Source organism: Orcinus orca, chromosome 17, assembly GCF_937001465.1.
Source record: "Orcinus orca chromosome 17, mOrcOrc1.1, whole genome shotgun sequence".
Lineage (NCBI taxonomy): Eukaryota > Metazoa > Chordata > Mammalia > Artiodactyla > Delphinidae > Orcinus > Orcinus orca.
In genome coordinates, this window is record NC_064575.1 from 67,727,297 (window position 1) to 67,751,086 (window position 23,790).

The 23,790-nt window shown below is 44.0% G+C and overlaps 2 protein-coding genes across 3 annotated transcripts in view; one reads left to right on the forward strand and one right to left on the reverse strand.

Moving 5' to 3' along the window:
• SAMD12 (sterile alpha motif domain containing 12) overlaps nucleotides 1–8,586 on the reverse strand; it is a 410,354-nt gene extending 401,768 nt beyond the window's left edge. For both annotated transcript variants that reach the window (XM_033419918.2, XM_004265368.4), the window contains exon 1: nucleotides 8,427–8,586. In XM_033419918.2, the coding sequence (XP_033275809.1) occupies nucleotides 8,427–8,439 (13 nt within the window). In that variant the 5' untranslated portion in view covers nucleotides 8,440–8,586. The remainder of the gene's footprint in view (nucleotides 1–8,426) is intronic.
• Nucleotides 1–23,790, forward strand: part of LOC125961775 (uncharacterized) — a 265,975-nt gene that overhangs the window by 154,904 nt on the left and 87,281 nt on the right. The window lies entirely within an intron of this gene.

Sequence of the window (23,790 nt, forward strand, 5' to 3'; positions counted from 1 at the left end):
TGCATTATAAAAGGGAATTTAAACAGCTTTCTTTTGGATGCAACACCAGTGGTATTTCTAGGCTATATCCATCCTTGAAGTCTGGACTAACTGGAAACCAGGGTGTGTATTTGCCATTGCTATACTTGCGTGTTCTTCTGTAATATAGCTCAAGGAACCCACTTCTGGAAAACTGTTTCCTTCTAATCCCATCCAATCGCATACTTAGTCCCCGTTCTCTTATTCTTGTGAGGTCCTCATTATCAGCAGAGGAGTAGTAGAAAAAAAATCCAAATTGAGGAAAATACGTGTGAGACACAGTAACTTTAGAAAAGTTTGACAGTTTCTTATACGTTAAAACACACTATGACTCCAAAATTCCACTCCTAGCTATTTATACAAGAGAAATAAATATGTTCACACAAAAACCTGCATGCAACTGTTGACAGTGATTTCTTCATTATTACCCCAAACTGGAAACAATCCAAATGTATGACTGGTGAATAAACTGTGGTACATCCATCCAATGGAATACTACTCACCAATTAAAAGGACTGAATGATTGATACATGCAACAACATGGATGACTCCCAAATGCATTTCACTAAATGAAAGCACTCAGACTCAGATGACAACATAGTACATGATATCATTTGTATAACCTTCTGGAAAAGGCAAAAGTGTAAAGACAATTCAGTGCAGTGTGTGTCAGGGGTTGTGAATAGAGTAAAGGGTAACTAAAGGGCACAAGAAAACTTTTTGGGCTGTAGGAACTGAACTTGATTGTCTTGGTGGTTACAAGACTGAATACATTGTATACATTTGCCAAAACTCAACTTCAAAAGGTAAATTTTACTGAATGTAAATTATACCTAAATAATCTGATTTTTAAACTTTTTTACAGTACTAATATAGAACATGGAGAAAAATCTTGAAATAAGGACTCAAGTATCAAAACTTAATAGTGAAACAGTCTGAATGATACTTTATCTTGAAAGGAGAAATGGAGTTTATCTCCCATTTAACCAAACTTATAGTTGTAAATGTGTGTTAATTCTTAGAACAAAAACAAAAACAAAAATCAATTGTTTGTTATATAATTCCTGCAACAAGATTTATGTCAGCAGGACAAAACATTTTTCATTTCATGTTTGACTTTTCACAGCCCATTTATAAAGATCATTTTTTCCCCAAAGTATTACATTTCAGGGCATCACTTTTCACTGAAGACTTCTCCTAATCCTTAGGTGGTCTAATATTTTTCTTTGGTTCCTACCAAAACAGTGTCTTAGGTCAATTTTCTCTTCTTTAATGGTTACCTGGCCTAACTCAGCCAAATCTTAATTGGGTCACAGCTGTGTGATTCCATCAGTTTTCCAATGTCACTTTCATAAGAGTCCATGAATTTTTTTCCTCTTTTGCATGGCCTGAAATTTCTCTTTGCAGTCAATTTACCTACACATTGTATGACTGGGCAATTATCAGACCATCTAAGACAGCCCAGCCTACCAAACTGTGGGTGTTAAGTGGAAAGTAAATTTTTGGTGGGGAGAGATTATTTAAGTGTTGAGTCTCTAATGAATAAATACACTCATATTATGATCACTTTTACTTTTCGTTGCTACCTCATAACTTCAGGGAATTACATAATGAATACCATTCCTTTCTTAGCAACTACAATTATACCAGACACTGTACTACCACAGGGCTTTCTTAAACGTGGCAGGAAGACAAGGAAAGACAGCGGCATCACCATCATCTTGTCCAATATTTGCTTAGTGTTTATTGAGCAACTACCAAACCAGGTCCTAAGAGCTCTGATACTGATTGAACCCTCTCAACACGCCTACGAGGTCATCACTACTAATATCCCCATCTGACAGATGAGCAGAGAAGTCTCAGAGCTGCTCAGGCCCACAGCACAAGCCCTTGGCAGGGCTGGGGTTCACACCCAATCTGCCTGCAGAGCTCGTATACTTACAGATGGCACTGTGTGTGCTACAGCTCCCATGGCGGGGCACCAGCAGGCCTGAGGTCATTCTGTACCTATGGCCAATCCACAAACATCCAATCCCTGAAGACGTGGTATTTACTGGACAGAACAGCACCAAACACCTTCTAGAGTATCAAGGGCAGCTGAGAAGCAACGGAATTGAACTTGCCAGCTGGCTCCTCCCAGCCCCAGGTGCCCTTGGAAAAAGGCTGCAGAAAGAAGGCCGTGGGGCGGCCACCCCCGTCACCTGACAAATGCCACCCCTGTGTGCTCTTCCCTCGGGAGGCGAGCTGTAAGAGCAGCTTCTTGCACCCACGCGTTAGAAAAATCAGACTAAATATAGCCAAGTTTGCTCTCATGAGCCAGCTCTGAGCTGCTACATCCACATCAGAAAACTGGGGAAGAATCAGTTTGATTTACAGGAGAGCAGCTTTCCTTGCTTGCTCTTGTAGCTACAAAAGGACCATGGGCAAGCTCCAGCGGGGCTGCAGGGAGTGCTGGAGGTCTGGCCAAGCAGATAACCGAGCCCACAGGGAAAGGAACGTAGCAGACGTGAGAGGAGCATCCTCATTAATGTTCGTGCCCATGGAGGGCTAAACAACCACAACACCAGGACCTGGGGGGGTAGCACACATTCCACATACAGCCCTCTGTTCCACGCCCTTCCCCCATTCCCCACCCATCAGTATTATACTCAACAGCTCACTCAAATGCTATCCCCTTGGTTGGGCCATCCCATCCTGTCCAGATCAGAACCAAATGCTCCATTTGTTCTCCGACCGCCCACGTTATGCTGCTTGTACTTTTATTTAGCACTTATATCATGCAGCCTAATCTGAATCTCTGTCTCCAGCCAAGTGGAGGCGGGGGACGGCTAAACTTCCTTCTTAGTGGCCCCCCCCCAAATCTAGTAGAGTTCCTTGAACACAGGCAAGGAACTCTCCTGCTTATCAACAGCAAATGCAAAACCTGCCTGAATGCCAGGAAAAGGGAGTTTGCAATTTTCTTCATTAAACGCACAACGTCTGACTCTCAGTCCCCAGAGTTCAGGCACAGGTTTCAGATCCCAGGCTGTCCTTGCTGGGATGTGTCCCACAGCATTACGGATCACAGCTACACCGCCAGAGGTTCTACACCACCTCACCCTTGTTAGCACCAGCCCTAGTTCCTTCTGGCCAAAGAGCACAGCAAGACAGACAAGAAAGAAGGGTGGGTGCAAGGGCGCGGCCAGGTAACAGCAGGATTAGACTGAAGCCCTGTCTGAGCCAGTTAGAGGTCACGGAGAAGAGCTGGGAGTGGCAGGAACTCCTGCCGCAGCAAGTGCAGAAGCAGGGCTTGGGACCCCACCTCGCCCTCACGCACAGTCACTGGACGGAAGTTTTCAGCGAAGCCTTCATGTTCACCACTCTCACATCCTAAAATAGAGTGATGGATACAAGTTGCTGCCGCAGGACAGTCAGATCTCGTGGGCTAGGGAACAAAATAAATATTAGAAAAAAAGAATAAAAGACCCTTGGTGAAAAGTGAAATGAAAGAGAATCGAGTAGCAGGTAGTTGAACACTAACACCGGGATGCTGCACGGAGCTGAGAGGGAAGCGTGTTGACAGTCGCGCTGCTTTTACAAGCACTCTGCAAGTGAACGCAGCGGGGCGTTCTTCTTGGGGGGCGTGTATAGGGGCTACCACGGAAATCAGATGCACTCATTAGCCTACCCATCCATTCATTCAGTCTGCCATTCATTCACTGATTCGTTTGTTTAACAAACCTCACACGGAGTCTACCGTGGGCCAGGTGTAAGGCACCGTGCAGAACTGCACGTAAACCTTGTTCTCAACATGGAAACGCAGTTAGGAAAAACTGGAGGCAGGCTAGTACCAGGAGAGCCACCGTCCTCCTTACTTCCCGTGTCACAGGGGCAATCCAAGAGAATGGCACTGCTGGTCCCTCTCCGCCCTCTATGGTCTCTCCTCTGGCGAGGAGAAGACAAGTGGTGACGTGAAAGCCTGTGAAAGGGAACAATGCATCCGGAGTTGGGGGCTCTCTCCCTCTGGGTCCCAGATGCCTGCTGCAGGAGCCCATCTTCTCTCTGCCGTCCAGGCTGCCAGTGTTACAGAGGCAGGCGGTCCTGTGAGGGGTAAACTCGCTGCTGGGATGCAGTAGTAGCAAACCCACCTTACCATCCGGCCCAAAGTCAGGAAGAATAACCCCTGCACCCTTGTAATCAAGATGATGTCTTTATCCCCCTCTGTGATTGTAACTCAGTTCCGAATGCCAGCAGGGTACAAAGGCATCATTTGCGACTGCTGCTCTTTGCCACGAGGTTCCGAGGTATCTTGTTTTCCCTTTTTTCCCCAGCCGCTGCTATGATTACTTATCCTCACAATATTTTGGTGATGGGAAGTTTCGTTACTCTTTTACAGGAGAAAAACTATAGAACCTGAGCACTGAATGACTAATCAGAGGCCATCTGATGAGTCAGTTTGTTCACTTTGGATGTAAAATGTGGATCCCTTAGCCCAAAGTCATTCAGAGCACATAGCCTACAACTGGAAATCTTTTTGGAGGGAGGTGAATATTCGGACTCGTCTTTCTGCCTTGGAAGAGGAGCTATTATTCTATTAGATCTGGAATAGAAACACTACGTACAAAATGTATCCACTGCATTTTCTTATACAGCTGAGGATGAAGCAAGGAGGAGACGAAATGTGGCCCAGGAATAGGAAAAGCCTTCTCTTGCTCTGGGGCATTTATACTTCACTCATGAAACAATTACTGAGGTCCAAATAAGTGCCAGACACCAATCTTGGAATACAGAGGTGAATACGGTACTACGCCTGATGAATCCACACAGGTGAATACGGTACTATGCCTGATGAATCCACTTTTTTCCTCTCCCTTCAACCCATTAATATTAGAAAACAGTGCCTCAATGAAGACAACTGTCTACGCAATCTGTCCACGGAGAAGGGATTACTCTCGGTTTCTACAGGCTACCTCCTTTCTAGAGGTCCTAGTTCTCCAGCTATTTGCAGTAATTTCTTATAATCTTTTTTTAAGACAATGGATGCCAATACAATCCCAATCGGAATGCAGACCATAACGTGGTCTGTGGCTGGAAAGCACAGCTTTAAGCTGCCCATAAATGTAGGGCTTGGGTCACAACCAGATTAGGGAGTAGACATAGGATGCTGTAATTAATTCAAAGAAAGCCTAACCCAGGGTAGCCATAAAATAACTCCAAGTTACAAGTTTAGCAAAATGAATGAGCCCACTGCTTGCTCTTAACACTTTTACAAGTTCAAGCTTACTTAAGGAAACAGGTTACACATTGTAACAAAAAAACAAAACAAAAAAAACTTCTAACTTGCTACTAATTACGAAGACTGGCATGAATAAGTGAAAGTTCAGGATACAAAACAGGTTCCAAACAGTACCGCTTTTTTTTTATAGGAGAAGTATGGGAGGGAGTGCAAGTAATATTTACTGAGAATCCATGTCCTAGTCACTCTTAATAAACCCTTTCCTTTATTTAATCTTCACAACTTTAGTGGGACCTAAACAGTAGTGTGCCCATTTTTTCCAGATGCAGAAACTAAACCTCAGATGTTAAGCAACATGTATTATATGTCCTATTCCATTTCCTCTGGCAATATTCCTTATTCTCTAAATCAGTGTTTCTCAGTGAGCTTGGGGAAACTGGTTGTTCCTTGGTTTTGGGTTGGGAATTTTGTATGAGACAGCCATGCACTATAGGACACTTAGGACATCCTTGGCCCATGGGCATAAAATATCAATACCAGCCCCTGCATACCTCAAACATGCCCTAGGAGGACAATGTCCCTCCTCAGGTGAGAGCCACTGCCTTCAAACCTCTCAAAAGTTCCTTATTTTATGGCATTTGGGCTCCTAAGAAAGCCCCATGCACCCGTATGGAGTCAGTTACAAAAGCTCCATGGATTTATTTCCCATGCATTTCATGAGCATTTACTGAGTACCTATCATGGGTCAGGTAGTGTACTATTGCCTGGGAGTATAAATTCAAAGAGTCCATGGTCCCCACTCCCCAGGGGCTGTAGTCTTAGAGTCTAGTGAGAGACATTAAGTACGGCAAGTGTTAAATGTAAGCACAGGGGCTTCCCTGGTGGCGCAGTGGTTGAGAATCCGCCTGCCGATGCAGGGAACACGGGTTCGTGCCCCGGTCCGGGAAGATCCCACATGCCACAGAGCGGCTGGGCCCGTGAGCCATGGCCGCTGAGCCTGCGCGTCCGGAGCCTGTGCTCCGCAACGGGAGAGGCCACAACAGTGAGAGGCCTGCGTACCGCAAAAAAAAAAAAAAAAAAAAAAAAAAATGTAAGCACAGGTGCTGAGGAGACAATTCAGGAGGCACCTCCCACAGACTGGGCAGAGCACTCAGAAGGCAGAGGGTAGGGAGGGTTGAGACAGGTTCCCAGAGGAGGTGAAGTTTTCCCTGAGCCTTGAAAGACCAAACGAGAGTAGCTAGGAAGGGCCAAGTTCAAACCAAGAAAGCTGCCTTTGTAAAGACCAGAGATAGGAATATTTGCAGTCAAAGTTTAAAATATTCCCTTTATTCTTCAAGTTGAGGCCTCATTGTGATTCAAACTCAGGATCTCCTGTTTACTAGACAGGCACTTTAACCAAACAAGTCAATAGAAAATAAAATAAGCTCTCCACAGTCCAGGCATACTTCCTTTCAAAGCCTTTGTTTTCGTAAGGTCTGGCTTCGCTGGTATAATAACCCATCAGACAAGATATATGACTAATTCTATACTTCTTCCAGCGAGCAGGAAATTGCTTTCAAGTACATCATGGACTGGCACCCAGTGGGAGTGCCCTTCACTTGAGGACACAGAAGAGTGAGGAAGAGAAGAGATAATGTCATCTGAGGGGTGAGGTAGAGAGATGCCAGTAGGTCAACAACTTGCCCTTAGCCTCAAGCTCAGAATGAACTTTATCTGTGTTTTTTGTTTTTTTTCATCTAAAGTCTTGTCTCAGTTACCATCAACCGTAACAATGCAAAAAGCCAGATTCTCACCCTATTATTACATTTGCACAGAAAACTCTGGTTATTTGTTTTTTTCAAAGCCATATATATGAGATTTATATAGGTGTATATAGATTTATATATATATATGTATAAATTTAAAAGCCAAATATATAAGAACAGTAAAGGTAGGTAGATAGGTGGATAGAAGTGCCCAGCTTGGGATCTCTGAACCTGAGACAGTTTCCTGAGTTAATGGGTGCTGACCACAAGAGCTGGGTTATTGCCACTTCAAGTTGTTAAGTAATTACAAAGAGAGCAAGAGTCAGATTAGTTCAGTTGCTCTCACCTGGGGCAGGTAGGGGAGAGGGACGCCAGCAAACCCTTGTGGCTCCTTCTTGCTTTCAGCCTCCAAGGAACAGGCTCACTTCCCCTTGGCAAGGAGTCTGCTGCAGCTGGCAGGCATGCCCTCTTTTTCCAACACCAACTTCCCCTCTGACCTGAGCCACACTCAGAAGCCATAATTCTGTAAATGAACTTACACTCCCCTTTAGTCCCATGATCATTTCAATTTATCATTCAGGCACAGTGTGACTGCTCGTTTGACATCACAAACACGTCTGGCCCACATATTTTTCCCCAGAAACTACCCTCAACAAGAAAGCCAGTCTTCCAAGGTGAGAGCATCTGAAATGAAAACTTGGGATCCCACACAAACCGCCTGTCCCTGCTTTCAACCAGGCAGTTCAAAGGTGGCAACATCATAGAGCCCAAACTGCAAAGCCAAAGGCCAAAATTATAGGAGGAAAGCAGAAGGCGGGCTTCAAAGAAAAGGATTCCCCCCAATGGAAGAGGCTGGCTGTCCTTATTCCTGGCTGATTCCATTTCGTTTCTATAAACTTTGCTAACCTCGGGAGGATTGTATAAAGAGACAGGTGTAGGGACACCTCCACCCTCTGGGTACATCTGCTGCTATCGCTGCTGCGTACACACGACGAGGGGCCCTCGACCCAACAGCAGTCCATGCTTCCCGATGACGCCCCTGGCGAGGGTCCTCTCCCATGTGTGGAGGCCAAAGTGAGCATCCTCAACCTCGAGGTCACCGAGCCGGCCCTGACGGGATGCGGCAGCGAAAAGGGCGCCTCGGGGCTGAGACCTCCAAGCGCTCTCTCAGGCTTTCCCCCCATATCCAGCACATCATTTCGCATTAGGGACACTCTTCGCCTCCAACCCGAGAGTGCTGCGCATCTACCTGTCTTTCCAAAGTAACTGAATAAAGCACCTACTGGCTCTCCGTGGCTCAGGTGAGTGCCAAGAGGTGTAAGAGGAAAGGGCCCGCTTGCCACCACCCACTTTCCTCTCCTCCCCAAGCTTCCCCAAGCTTCATCGGGGATGTGTGTATCGGGGTGCGCGGGTTAAGAGGGGGCTTAAAATGCCCAAGCGTCCCTTACCTTCCACAGCCATTCTCTCAGAGCTTCCCTAACGCATGCATAATTTTCTGGGCCGAGATACTCCTCCTGCCCCGCGCTCCCCTCCCGCCTCGCGCTTTCGCCTAAATATTCTGCGCTCATCTGCTCCAGGACCAACCTGCCGCGGTCACGCAAAGCGAGGCTGGCGGCTCCCGGCTCGGCGCAGAGCAGCCTGGGAATTGTAGTTCCATCTCTTTCCTCAGACCCAGGAGAGCACCCCGAGTCCTGAGAAGGGCACGGCCCCGCCTCCACACTGGGATGGCATCGCCGGCTTCATCGGGCCCAGGCAGAGAAATCCCTCTTGGCGGGGCGGGGGGTCTCGTGAGTAGACCCGGGGACCCTGGGAGGTAGCGGGGACTACATTTCCCAAGATGCCGTGCGCTGGATTTCGTTCCGCGCCGGGAGCGGAGACCCGTGATTGAGCTCTTCCCTGTTGATTAGAAGTGGGTAAGCACCTGGCAGGGCTCGTGCGGGAGGCAGGAGGCGGCGGGGTTTGTGGTGTGACCTTCTGGGCTTGTCACTGGCCTCTTTGGCCACCCAGTTAGTGAGGGGAGCAGAGCCGCCGGCCGGCTCTGTTTTTCCGCCTGGGCCAGAGAGCCGCTGCACAGGGTGCGGTTGAAACTTGTTCCTCTGAGACCTGGGAAGTGGGTTAGGGAGAATCTTGCGAGGTGATACAGCTGTATTCTGATCCTCCAGGTGATTCAGGTGGCTAAACACTTCGCGTAGGCATGGGGGATGACCTAAAAACCCGAACAGGTATCACCCCTAAGGGGTTATTAGAAACAAAATCCGGGAACCAGGATTCCACCTGAGGATGTCAGATGATGGAAACCTGTGTGGCTTCCAAGACAGGAGGCTTTCAGCTTGACTGGTCTGGGAGCCCCTTGGCGGTCAGTGATAGGGCCTAATAATTAATCTGAGAGTGTTCTTTCAACTTACGAACTTCTGTCCTAACTCCAGGTTCTGGGAGTGCTATAAGCAGACAGGAAAAAGAATCACGCTGAAGGCAGTAGAATTCCAGAGCTGGTAAATACTGATAAGAATGAAGTTCCCAGACTTTTTTTCCCGCGTGTGGAAATACAGATGCAATTATCGCTGGTAGAGGTGAAGGAATGGCCTTGGGAACAGATCAGACTCAGGACTCCAGTAAGATTTTTAAAGGCCTGGAGCTCAGAATTTCATATGGCCCACCCAGCCCCCAGCTCTTTGCCCCTACCCCATATTTAATTTTTAAAGAAATTACTCTGGAAAATAACTCCAAGGAAATACAAGGATTCGATTCTTCCTGTCGTGATGACTACTTAGATTTTCTTTGTCCCTCTTGGTGATAATTTTTTTTTTTTAAACACTGAACAATTTTGTTTCTGAGCGCATATGTGCACACCTGTTTTTGTGGTCACTAGGTATGTGCTTAGTCCTCCTATTGGGTAACATGGCCGTGTCTGGGTACTTTTAAAAATACCTGTAACCAGTTAATGCCCTTGGTGATACTTTAACTCTGAGTTCATGGAGCTGTACGCAATTCAAACACAAGCCTTCCATCCTTGGTACAGTAGACAGAGTCCTGTTCAGTGAGACATGCTTGCCATGGGCAAAATAAGTTAAAATAATGATAATATTAATAATACCAACGCTGGCAAAGTGCATCAGAATCTCTGGAGGTAGGGCTCCCATCCCCAGCACTGCTTTTTCTTTTTTCAAGTACTTCAGGAGATTCTAATCTATAGCTTCTATTGCACAATCTTGTTAAAGGGATAGAGACCAAAATGCCTGGGTAAGAAGGAAAGAGGGGGCATATTGGGCATTCCTCTCTGTTTCCTGCTCTGTTAACCTGTCACTGAGTCTTGTTGCATCTTCCTGAGTGTGGGCTTCCTCTCTACTCTCTCTGCTGTATTTAAGTAATGTCAGTGCCTCCACTGGTTCCACGAGGTCAGGGATGGACTCTGGTACTGCTCACCTTTGATGTTCCAGCCACCAGCACTGTCTGGCACATAATAAATATTTAATACATATATTATGTGTTTATAAATAATGCCTGGCTGAAGGAGTGTGTGAATAAGCTACCTAATGATGATTAGGTCTCCATTTTCCCCCATGAAACTGCAAGTTCGTATTTCACGTTTGTTTGTTTTAATGTTTCATACTCTTCGAAGTAGATATTTTCATCAATTCAAAAATGACCTAGAGACAAGTTAATCTAAGCCCCCTCATTTCACAGTTAAGGCAGAAAAGTTGAAGGGTTTGCCCAGATCACACCGTGGCCAAACAGTGTCCACAACTGGTCCAGACCAAGGCTCTTTTGGCGAGGACAGGGGTGGGTTGGGGGAAGATTTCTGTTGCTCTAGACACAGCTCAGCTTGGTTTGATGGCTTAGCTTTAAGTCAAAGAGGCTGGGGCAGCTTTGTTCCTCACTGCTGGTTTGTGGGTAGGTTGGGGGAACTCTGCCCCAGGCTGAAGGAGGAAGCCATTCTCCTAGCAATGGCAGAGGAGCAAGAGGACAAAAGGAAGTGTGCAAGGCTTTTTAAGGCCTGGCTCTGAACTGGGGCACTGTCGCTTCTTCCCCCATGTCATTTGTCAAAGCAAGTCACATGGCCAACCTCAAAGTTGGGGTGTGAGGAAATATACTCTGGCCATGAAGAAGCCATGGCAAGGATGCGAATGCAGGGAAGGATGAAGAATTGGGTTAACTCCTCAGTCTCTACAATGACTGTGTATTAGCCTCCTGTGGCTGCTGTCGCGAAGTTCTGTAAGATGGGTGGCTGAAAACAATGGAAATCTACTCTTTCACAGTCCTAGAGGCTAGAATTCTGAAATCCAGGTGTTGGTAGGGCCATACTTCCTCTGAAGGCTGTAGGGAAGCATCCTCTTTTGCCTCTTCCTAGCTTCTAGTCTAAGTTGCTAGCAATCCTTGGGGTTCCTTGGCTTGCAGCTACATCGTTGGCATCTCTGCCAACATCATCACATGGTGGTCTTCCTCATGAGTATGTCTCTGTCTCTAAATCTCTCGTATGAGGACACCAGTCATTGGATTTAGGGCCAACCCTGATCCAGTATGATTTCACCTTAATTTGATTACATCTACTAAAACCCCATTTCCAAATAAGGTCACATTCACAAGTATCTGGGGTTAGGAATCCAACATATCTATCTGAGGGACACAATTCAACCCACAGCAGACTGGAACCTTCTACCATCTTTTATAAACTAGAGCAGTTGTTCTCAAGGGCTGGGTGCTGAACCCAGCACATGAGCATCACCTGGGAGCTGGTTAATTAAAATTCTTGGGCTTAAACCCAGACCTACTGAATCAGAAACTTAGAGGTTTAGGATCCAGCAATCTGTGGTGTCACAAGTCTGCCAAGTGATTTTAATTCATGCTAAAGTTTGAGAACCACTACCAAAGAAGACATTAGGACCCAGACTTTGCAAAGAGGTCAATTTAGCCATTGTTCTTAAAAAGGAGGGAGAAGTGGGACCCAATCCCGATTGGGTGCCGGCCGTTGTGTATCTGCATGTGTGTGTTTCTGAGTACAGAGGGGTGCTAGAATAAGCAATGGGGGCATTTTGCTGGTGGCAAAATGACAGGGGGAAGGTGCTAGAAATAGAGCAGGTTTAACCAATTCACTGAGTACTAAGGATATAATTTTAAGGAATCTAGGTCCTATTTGCCTCCTGGAATAGTGGAGTTGTATAAGCAGTGTTCTTATACTCCAGAGTCATCACAATGAATCTTCATTTTGTGTGGGTGTGAGAAAGATGGGAGGGGTCATCGGGGCTGGCTCCTGAGTCTGGCCTGAGCTATGCTGGGAAGAAAATGAGAAAATGTAGGCAAGGCTTTGAACAGTGTTCAGTACATTTGTGGAAATGATTATTACCAAAGACCTGTTGCTGACTCCACAGTTCTGTCTTCAGCCAGTTCTGGAAAAGTATGACCCTGGGAGCCCTGTGGCTGTGTGTGCCACAGGTGAATACAGCATTTCAGGCGTGGGGCACGGGAAGTTAATTTACCAGAGAGCCACATGTAACGTTCAGCTAAACTTGGCAAAGCGCTGTCAGAGCTTAGGTGGGGTTAGATTCTCCAGTAAAAATGGAGAGTAAAAATAAAAAATGGGCAACTTTGCCCTTGAAAATGGTTTACATTGCCTTTGAAATACAGGACATGTAATTTTTTTTTATTTTATTTTATTTTATTTTTTTTGTGGTACGCGGGCCTCTCACTGTTGTGGCCTCTCCCGTTGCAGAGCACAGGCTCCGGATGTGCAGGCTCAGCGGCCATGCCTCACGGGCCTAGCCGCTCCACGGCATGTGGGATCTTCCCGGACCGGGGCACGAACCCGTGTCCCCTGCATTGGCAGGCAGACTCTCAACCGCTGTGCCACCAGGGAAGCCCAGGACATGTAATTTTTTATATATACAGTACTGCAGAATAATTTCCTAGCACACCAAAATTGGAAAACATAAAGAAAACACTATTAGGAAAGTCTTTAAGCAAATGTCCGTATATTTAAAGTATTCTTCCTTTAAAATAACAATCAAATTCCTAATTGTGAATGGGGCAATGGATAGACAGTGCTGAACTCTAATATCTTAATATACTGTTTGGTTTTGTGGGGATTAAATGAGAGAACTAAAGCTCCATCTTAGAATAGAGGCAGTTTTCTAAAGAAATGGGAGTTTGTTCAATAGATTTAACCTACCTATATGAATCAAACACTAATGGAGTGGTTATGATTTGCCAGAAATCCGTCTAAGTGCTTTAAAAACACCCCAGCATTCTGGCTTTGCAGGCCATGTGCTTAACCACTATACAATCTCACCTTTCTAATTTTTCACATATTGTGTTTCCACCATATTCAGTTTTGCAGAGTGCGGACCAAGGTCAAAACTTGGAGCTGGATACACTGATATCAGGTGTGGACCCAAAGGAACCACTCCACGTGCCTCTTCTTGAACGGTGGGCAAGTAACATGGATAAAACTTCTGCAGCCTTTTCTTTGTATGCTTTTCTTATTTTCCCAGAGGCGGAAAATATAGCATATTGTGTTGTTGCAGGAGGAAAGAATGGGGTTGAGCCTTCGTGGTTAGAGATGAGAAAAGTTTATCCGTTGTCAGAAAGTAAGAGTCGGGGGAATTCATGCAGTCAGAGACCAATAAAAGGCACTGCAGGCGCTGATTACTGTCCTCATGAACCTGCAGGCATGATCTAGGGCTCAGCCTTAATGTCTGCCAAACTCAAAGAAGTTAAAGAAAAATGGGACATAGGGCGATGATTTAGATTGCACCTGGGAGAGAAAGAACGCAGGACCCAAGATGTGCCTTGTGAGATAAGGCCAGCATTAGCATAGTGCAGACTCAGGCTTTGCCTTCTACTTGCTTTTTCCAGCCCATGGTAACTGTTAGAGAAGAATTTGGTCTTTGAAACGTATTTCTGTGAGGTCTGGTTTCATTCAAGAATCCCCAAAGCTGAAAATGTGAATTTTACGGGAACGGGGGAAACTATCTGCAAACTTTTGCCCCACGGGTTTAAATACTAATGGAGTAGTATCTGTTAAGGTGTCTTAATTGATGCAGACTATATTTGTTAAGGCAATCTCTGCCTTCCTCATACAACCCTTTTATGGACCCTTGGGGGTCCTTGTTCTCATCCCCTGGGCTGGTCTCAGGCAAAAAAGCAAACCCAACCGCAAAGCCTCCCCAAGGCCCTGTTTCCTTATAGGGCTCCCTTATGTGTGCTGTATGTTTCATTGACTGTCTTTGGAGACACAGTGATGGAGTAGAAATACCCTGGACCCTAGAAACCTATAGATCTTAGTTGAAATCTGCCTCTCACCACAACCAGCTGGGTGAACTGAGCAAAGTAACATCTCCACCTTGGTTTCCTTATCTATGAAATGGATAACAATATATCCCTTTCAGGGCCTTTTGAGGAAAAGTTATCTATCTTTCTAATTTTCACCCCAAAGTTCGTGGCTTAAAGTAGTAAACATTATCTCACCCAATTTCTGTGGTTCAGAGAATCTGAGAGCAGCTTAGCCAGGTGATTCTAGCTCGAGGTCTCTCATGAGGTTGCAGTCCAGATGCTGGCCAGGGCTGCAATCATCTGAAGGCTTGACTGGGGCTGGAGGATCCACTGCTGTGGTGGCTCCTCACACACCTGGCAAGTTATTGCTGGCTGTTGGTAGGAGACCTCAGTACCTTGCAGCAAGCACCTCTTCATGGGACTACTGGATTGTCCTCACAAAGTGATGGTGGCTTCCCCCAGAGAGAGTGATCCAAGGAGGAAACCACATGTCTTCTGTGACCTCATCTCGGAAATCATACGTCATCACTTCTGCCTCACTGCTTGTTAGAAGTGAGCCACTTAGTCTAGAGCCACTTAGTCTAGCCAACGCTCAAGGGGAGGGGAATTAGACTCTGCGTTTTGAAGGGAGCATCTAAGAATTTGTGGACATATTTTAAATCACCATAAGAGACAGCATAAGTAAGATTCTTCGAATAAGTGTTTAGTGAATGCAAGGCTTGAATAGTATCTTGTTGTTCATCTCTCCAGTACCTACAACAGTGCTTGGCAAATAGCAAGCATCCTAAGTGGTGAGATAACATTTATTATATAATGAGCTAAAGTTACTGCTTGCCTTGTGTCAGGCTTTGTGCTAAGCATTTTCAACGGAATAGCTCATTTCATCTTCACAATAACCCTGGGAAATGGTTGCTACTCTATTATGATCCCAATTTTACAGTTGGGAAAACTGAAGTATGCACAGAGAAGTTAAGAAATTTCTTGGATGTTAACAGATGGAGGGGTGTGATAGAGCCAGGAATTGGTCTCAAATAGTCAACTTGAGGATGGAGCTTTTAACCGCAAAACTATGGGTCTTCCTACAATTCAAGGCCTGTAAAACCATTCATGTGAAATATTCCCCCCTTTGAAATTTATTTGTCCTGGACTACTTTGAGAGTGGGAGAAAATGATACTTGAATTGTGACGTCTATATCTTGGGGCACTGCTTCTCAGATCTAGAATGCCCTAAAAATTCCCAGCCAAGATTTCAGAATGTGAAGCCCAGGAGTTCCTCCCCTACACTCTTCCTTTCTCCACTGTTGGATAAAACACTTCCATGGCCCTCTCCTTTCTTCTGTCCTGCACTTTAAGTTTCTCTTTTTTTTTTTTAAGATTTTTTTGATGTGGACTATTTTTTTAAGTTTTTGTTGAATTTGTTACAATACTGCTTCTGTTTTATGTTTTTGGCTTTTTGGCCACGAAGCATGTGGGATCTTAGCTCCCTGACCAGGGATCGAACTCACACCCCCTGCATTGGAAGGCGAAGTCTCAACCACTGGACCGCCAGGGAAGTCCCTAGGTTTCTCCTTGAAACTTTGATGTTTGAAGGTCCTAAGGCTAAATATAAGTTTGAAAACTGCCCAACTAGAAGATGTTAAAGATCCCTTCCTACTCTACAGTTTTATGATGACTTGAGTCCTTCTTCTTCGTGCTTCCTTATCCTTAGAGAAATTAGTGACCAAGTCTGGTCAATTTGTCCTCAACAACTACTCTGTTGACTCATTTTCTCATCCCTTAGCCACCGTCTTCATTCTACACCAGATGAGAGCTGGAATTGAAACATTTAGCCATCCCAAACAGAGCTCTCATCTCCAGTCATTCTTACCTCCAAACTATCTTGTGTCCAGTGACCACATAAACCTCCAAGAATATCCTCTTTGGTTGTGAAAACCTGTAAATAAATCCCTTCACTTGGTTGTGTAGCAGTCCTTACACACGGTGCCACAGATATTAGTACATATCAGTAATTTTTGGAGAATGTTGTCTTAAAAGAAGTAGTTTTCTTTAGTGATACAATTTCCTGAAGATTTTGACATGCTAATATGCAATGTGCCTCTTCCTGAGAGAGAGAGAATGTGACCCAAGAGGTTTACTCTCCTGGGCTTGTTGTGGACTCAGGTCAGGAAACTCTCTTGGGTTGTCTATTTGAAAGCGGTTTCTTACTACCCGGCCTCTTAGCTGAGACTTCTTACTTAGTGATGAGCCCCTACTCACTGTACTACACCTTCACAGGTGATATTCCAGAAAGCCATTCCTTAATAACTGTTGCTCTATTTCTCCTTTACTGCCCAACCCTCAGCCTCCCCAGAGCCACCACTTCAGAATATCAATATGTGTGTGTGCACGTATACATATACATAACTTTCTTTACTGAAGGATGGGGTAATTTTATGAGGGAATTGCCCCATAGAGGATTTTTAGGGTAGAGAAACTACTCTGTATGATGCTATAATGATGGATACACATCATTATACATTTTTCCAAACTCATAGAATATACAACACCAAGAGCAAACCCTAATGTAAACGATGGACTTCGGTGATAATGATGTGTCAACACAGGTTCATCAATAATAACAAACGTACCACTCTGATAGGGAATGTTGATAATGTGGGAGGCTATGCGTGTACGGGGGCGGGGGGTATATGAGAATCCTCTGTACTTTCTGCTCAATTTTGCTGAAACCTAAGGAATTACTGTGCTTTATAGTGTGAAATTTTGGCTAGGAATGTGTGCAGCCTAAAACTGCACTAAAAAGTAAAATCTACTTAAAAAAAAGAAAAGAAAAAATTGAAAGCCAAGTACTAAATATAACTTCTTCAAGGTTCAAAAGTATGCATGTGTGTATGTGTGTATGTGTGCGTTAACTAAGAAGTCAACCCTTCACTAGATGGGTCCTCTTTGAACACACCCACAATTTCTAATCTGACTTCCCTATCCCTGGTTTTGCCCCTCTATCCAAGAGAGCCTTATCTTCTAGACGTCCCCATTGAAATTCCATTCATGTTCTGGAAAACCCCAACTCCTACCCATTGGGTCCTTCCAGGACCCATTGTGATTCCCCTCATTAAGACGTTCCCCCAAGTCCAAGTTATTAAGTCCAAAATAGCATCCTCGGGTTTTTATTTGGCCAATCAATGATTTCTTCTGACAACCCAACAAGTGGCAGAATGGTACAAGGGAAGGGTCTTGGTGCTCCCAGTTTTACAGCATCATTCAGGTCAGCATTTATCCTCCAAGGCGTATCCCCTTTGGGGTTTTCCTAAAGATACACTTAAAAAAAACTATCAGATCTGTTAGACAGCACATAGCTTACCCTACAGTTATTTTAATTCTCAAAGGGAACACAGTCCCTTTAAACCCTAATAAAAAAAATATTTTTTAACTGCTTTGTAATTTGCAGTATAACTTTTTCTTCCTTTGAAGGCAGCAAATTTCATTATTATGCAGAATAGTATTACACGCCTTTTATACTCCTTTTTAGCTTGTATCACTTTGGACTTGATGCATAAAGAAAGGAGCCGTGTGTCTCCAGAAGACTTCCCTCTTAGTCATATAAAGGGAACATTTGAAGGACCATTCAAGCAAGTAAGTAGTCAGGCACTGTGCTGGACTCTAGAAAAGGAAACATGAGTAATACAACTTTCCTGCTCTGAGTGTACGCCTTAAAAGGCATTTATTCATTCATTTGTTGAATGTCAAGTGCATTCTGAGCACCTAATATGTGCCAGGGACTATATTGGGTGGTGGAGAATGTTTTTGACTGGGTTCCGTGGAAACAGACCCTAAGACTGAGAATTGTGAATTGTGCGTGAAGATTTATTGGGGAGTATTCTTGGGTGATGCATGTGAAAGAATGTGAGGATGGCAGGATGGGTCATGGAGAAAAATGGATATTCAGTGAGGTTGCAAATGAGGCCTCTTCCTAACCTACTAGGAGCTCTGGAGCTGAGATAACCCTTTAGAGATTTCCTAAAGTGGCAAGGAGGCCGGGCCATTGTGTGCCATGTCAGCCAGTCATTGGTGGCCTAGTGTCTCTAAGAGGGTCTGTAACTATATAAAACAAGCCAGTTTTCTGCAGCCTAGGGCAGTGCCCAGCAAGGGACATGGCTTTGAGCCATCAATAATCTATATCCCCAGGAGCTGGGAGATGGGAAGAAATCTGTGTGAGAGCACAACATCCACTATTGGGTTATAGCAGGAACAAGGATCCATTCATGTCCTCAGGGAGTTGATAGTTTAATTGATGAGCCATAGCAGCAAATAGGTGAGTGCAAGTGCAGATAGATTAGTACAAGAGTAAAGTGCTATGAAGACACAGGACAAGAGCATCTAGCCCAGGCTTAGGCATCCTAAGCAGGATTCCCGAAAGGGGTTATGGCAGTGATGATGTAAGGAATTAGGCATGTGAAGGCAGTGAGTGTGGAAACTGTTAGAAAGAGTCTTCCTAGTAAAGAGGACAGTGTGTGCAAAAATGAGAACATGGCATGGGGGAACCTTACATAGTTAGGAATGGCTGGAGTGAAAAGTGCATTAGAAGTGGTGCACAGTGTGGCAAAGGAGCTGAGCAAGGGCTTGAACCTGAAGGTTGGACCTGAAGGAGCAAGGACGCCAGGTCCAGCAGTTGGGGACTTGATCATCTTGACAATTACAGTTTCCAGCAGGGAGTTACATGATAAAATGCGCAGTGCGGGAAGATCATTCTAGCTGCAGTGTGGAGAAAGGAATCGAGATAAAAGAGCAACACAGGGTCCCCTATGAGTGACCATGTGGACAGCTAATTTGTTAATTTCTGGTGAAAAATGATAGTGACTTAAAATAGAGACATGTCAGTTGCGATGGAGAGAAATGGTTGGATTTGAGAGATATTAAGAAGGCAGAATCCGTAAGACTTGACTGATTGGGTATGGGTCCTTAGGGGAAAAGAGGAGTCAACCTCAGATATGTCTTTGAGCCAGAGCAGTCTGGCAGTGGTGTGAAGGATGGGTCTGTGAGAGTGTCAGCCTGAAACAAGGGAGACAATTAGAGCCGTGATAAACAATGTATTTTTGTACAGGGGCCCACTCAGGAGAAAAAAGAAGTTTCTGTCCATACTCATTTCGTTCAAATGAAAATAACGTTATAAAATTCTGTGAAAATTATATTGTATTCTTATAATTTAAATTACCTTTGTTAGAAGAATATCAGTGAGAAAATTGGCCCTGCTTTTAGCCACTTAAATATTAATATCTGGGCCAAGTTTAGACATAGCACCACGGAGCTTGTCATTTTTTGGTTCCTTTTTGTGTGGTGCTTTGGACCTCACAGAAAACATTCTAGAGTGTGTTCTTTTTCTACCCTTGATGCCACCTGGCAGGTAGGAATTATTTCATTTCTAGTATATAGAAGCAGAAAAGGAGGCTCAGAGAAGTGAAATGGCTTCATTTCCCATGTGGCAGAGTTGGTTCTAGAATGTTCATTCATTCAGTGCAGAGTTTCCTGAGGTTGCAGTCACTTCTTGCCAGGCATCACACAAAGATGAAATCAGTGTGCCTGCTTCCTGCTCTTTTCAGCAACCTGAGTCTCTCTCTGCTGGCTACAGGATTGTCTGTCTGCTCAAGAGCAGAGAAACTGAGCCTGGCAGAGAGATATTGCCAGGGTGCCCCAACAGTGCCGCTTTTTCCTGAAGGTGCTGGCCACCTGAGCATTCTTGCTTCCTGACCACGTTCAGGCCACTTCTGGGTGTCCTGCCCTGGGTCATCCTATCAGACTTTTGGTTACTTGGAGCACAGAAGCTGGGAAAGACAGAGGTGGTTTCTACAGATGTAGATTCCTGGGTTGTATAGGGTCTAAAAACCTTCCAACCAAGTAGAACTCGGTTTCTGGGTTGCATTTTGTAGCCAAATGAACTAAATGTAGCCCAAAGAGCTCCACCCCCCAAATCAGTGATACTGTAACCTCCAGGTAAGATGACTCAGCCCTTAACTAGAGCAGAGGTGAGGAAAGGAGGAAAAGGGAAGGAGAGCAGGGGAGGAGAGGGGAGGGATCTGTTCTGAAACTGTCCCTCAGGCGGCACTCGCTGGCTACACAATAGCCTCCTTTTTGACAATCACTTGCAGTGTTAGGTTTTCAAATACAATGAGAAGGGAGCTTGTTTCTTAATCTGGCAATTTAGAAATTAAAGATGTAATTAAATATGATTACAGCTAAGCTTGAAATAGATTTACTGGATATAAACACACACCTACAGATGCATGCATTTCAGGTTTATTCGTTAGTCTCTTCACAAGCACTTTGTAGTCTTTTTTTTCCCCCCAGCTTTATTGACGTATAACTGATATATAACACTGTGTAAGTTCAAGGCATACAACATGTTGATTTGATACACTTATCTATTGCAAAATGATTACCACCATAGAGTTAGCTAACACCTTCATCACATCACATAGTTACCATTTCATTTTTGTGGTGAGAGCATTTAAGATCTACACTCTTAGCACCTTTTAAGTTTGTAAATACAGTATTATTACTATAATCACCATGCTATACATGGTGATTCCCAGAACTTATCTGTCCTATAACTGGAAGTTTACACCCTTTGACCAACATCTCCCCAATTTCCCCCAGTCCCCAGCCCCTGGTAATCACAGGGGCTCTCTCTACTCTCTGTTTCTATGAGTTTGACTTTTTTAGGTTCCATATATAAGTGATATTGTACAGTATTTCTCCGACTTATTTCATTTAGAATAATGCCTTCAAGGTCCATTCATGTTGTTACAAATGGCAGTATTTCCTTCTTTCTCATGGATGAATAGTATTTTTTATATTTATACAGTAAGTCCCCTACATATGAACCTTCAAGTTGTGAACTTTCAAAGATGTGAACGTGCGTTTCACATGTCCAGTCACTTAAGTTAATTAACACATCGGCGTATATTGTCACGTGTGTGCATCCTCTACAAGTGGTTGTGCTTTTGTGTACTTTACTGTACAGTACTGTATAGAGTACAGTAGTACAGTATCTTCATTTCAAGCCCAGGATGTCCGGAAGCAAGCATAAAAGCAGGCTGATGTAGCTGGTACTGCTAAGAACCTCCAAGCAATAACAATGGAAACAAAAGTGAAAATAATTGAGAGTGGAGCAAGGCCGTAACCCTGAATGGGGTTTGGAAGAACCTTTGCCCGCAGTTTGTTCACGATTTTCGTGGATTTGAGAAGGTGAATGAGGAGTTCAAAGTGGTCTTCAGCAACTTAGTGACCCTCAGTGAGAAGCTGGAACTAGAGCTGCAAGAGGACGACTTCATTGAACTCCTTGCTGTGCAACACAAGGAGCTTACTAATGACCTGATGGAATTGGAGGCCCAGAGAAAGGACGAAGAGAGACAAGAGGAAAAAGAAGTACCTGAAGAACTGAAGAGATTCTCAGTGCAGGAAATGGCAAGGGGATTTTCTTTATTTGAGGAGGCACTGTTAGTTTTTGAGGCACAGGACCTGAACGTAGAACGGTACACGAAGCTTGCAGCACCTGTTCAGAATGCAATCCAGTGCTACCATGTCATCTATGACAAGAAAAAAAAGAGCTACTACCCAGACATCACTGGATCGTATGTTCAAGAGGGTAGATAGAATTGAATCCAGTAAGGAACCAGAACCTGTGCCATCCGCGTCAGGCGTGAGTGAGATTGCAGCTTGCCCTCCGTCTCCTATTGCTGAGGATCCTTCAGCTCTACCATCTCCCACCTCCTCTCCCTCCTCCAGTCAGTAACTCTTCTTGCCTGTTCACTCGGTACCTGCCCCTGTATGCCAGCTATTGTACTGTACTACTGTACTTTTCAAGGTACTGTACTGTAAGATAAAAAATGTTTTCTTTATTTTTTGTGTTTGTTTGTTTTTTGTGTATTATTCTTGTGAAAAGTATTATAAATCTATTACAGTACAGTACTATAGAGCCGATTGTGTTAGTTGGGTAACTAGACTAACTTTGTTGGGCTTTCAAACAAATTGGATTTATGGACGTGCTCTTGGAATGGAACTTGTTCTTATGTAGGGGACTTACTGTATTTATATTTATATTTATATATTTGGAGAGAGAGAAATCATATCTTCTTTATCCATTTATATGTTGATGGACACTTAAGTTGTTTCCCTATCTTGGCTACTGTGAATAATGCCGTAATGGACATGGGAAAAGCACTTTGTGGTCTTGATTGTCATGCACGGTTAGTGCAAAGTTTTGGTTTTTGTCACCTTCCTTACTACCTTCTCTGAAGTCTGCCTCTATCCTGAGCAGCCTTAATTTACTTCTGGAGTCCCATGATATTGTCCCTGAAATGCACATCAAATTGAGAAGAGAGCTGCCTTTAGCATTATAAATACTGGTTGTACAGAATTGCAGAATGTCTCTAATTTTAGTTGCAAAAGTAATAATAATATAAACAGCTACCATTTATTGAACATTTACTATTAACCAACTCTGAGCTACGTGCTTTACACACACTAACTCAGTGACATGTTGGGATTCAATTCTATTACAGCATAAGGATTTTGCAAATTTTATAGCAACAATTCAGCCATTGTAAAACCTCTTTTTTCACTGCCTTTATCTAGTTCTTTGAATTCTACACTGTGCAGGACTCAAAATGCCAACTTTGTACCATTATCTATACCCTCTGTAAAGTAAGGAAGATGCCTCTTCTTACACTTTTACTTTTCACACGGAGGCATCAAAGTACATCGCCTTCCAGTTTGTTTTTCCCATGCAGCCCCTGCTCTTGAAGATTTCTTCTCTCTCCCTAAAATCTTCCTTAAGGACATATCTCAGGACAAGCAATCTTCCAAAGGCAGCAATTTCCAATAATTCCCCCTCCCCACCCCACACATTCTTATAGGTATAGGCATATTTTGACAAATCCCTCAACCAAACAGCTGTCTCATATGGCTGTAGAAGAGGTAAGACAGGCTGCAGATGCTGTGTGATCCCCAGCACGGCTCAGACACCTCTCGCACTCTGCTCTTCAGGCATATGCAGCACTATAATAGGAATAATCTTGAGTGCATTCTAATTTGTTCAGTTTAAAATCAGCCTGCTATGAATCTTATTCCACAGAAGTGTGCGTGCAAAAAGTGTCACACTGTATGTAAAAATCTCCTAAGGAAACCACCAGAAAAAGCGACGAAATAATAAGTGAGTTCATCAAGGTCACAGGATACAAGATTGATTTACAAAAATCAATTGTAATTTTATATACTGGCAATGAGCTATTTGAAAATGAAATTTAGAAAACAATTCCACCAAAAGAATAAAATACTTAGGAATAAATTTAACAAAAGAAATATAAGACTTATACACTGGAAATTGTAACACCAAAGAATAAAACCAAAAGAATAAAATACTTAGGAATAAATTTAACAAAAGAAATATAAGACTTATACACTGGAAATTGATGACAGAAATCAAAGAAGACCTAAATAAATGGAGGGACATTCCATGTTCCTGGATTGGAAGATGTTAATTCTCTACAATCA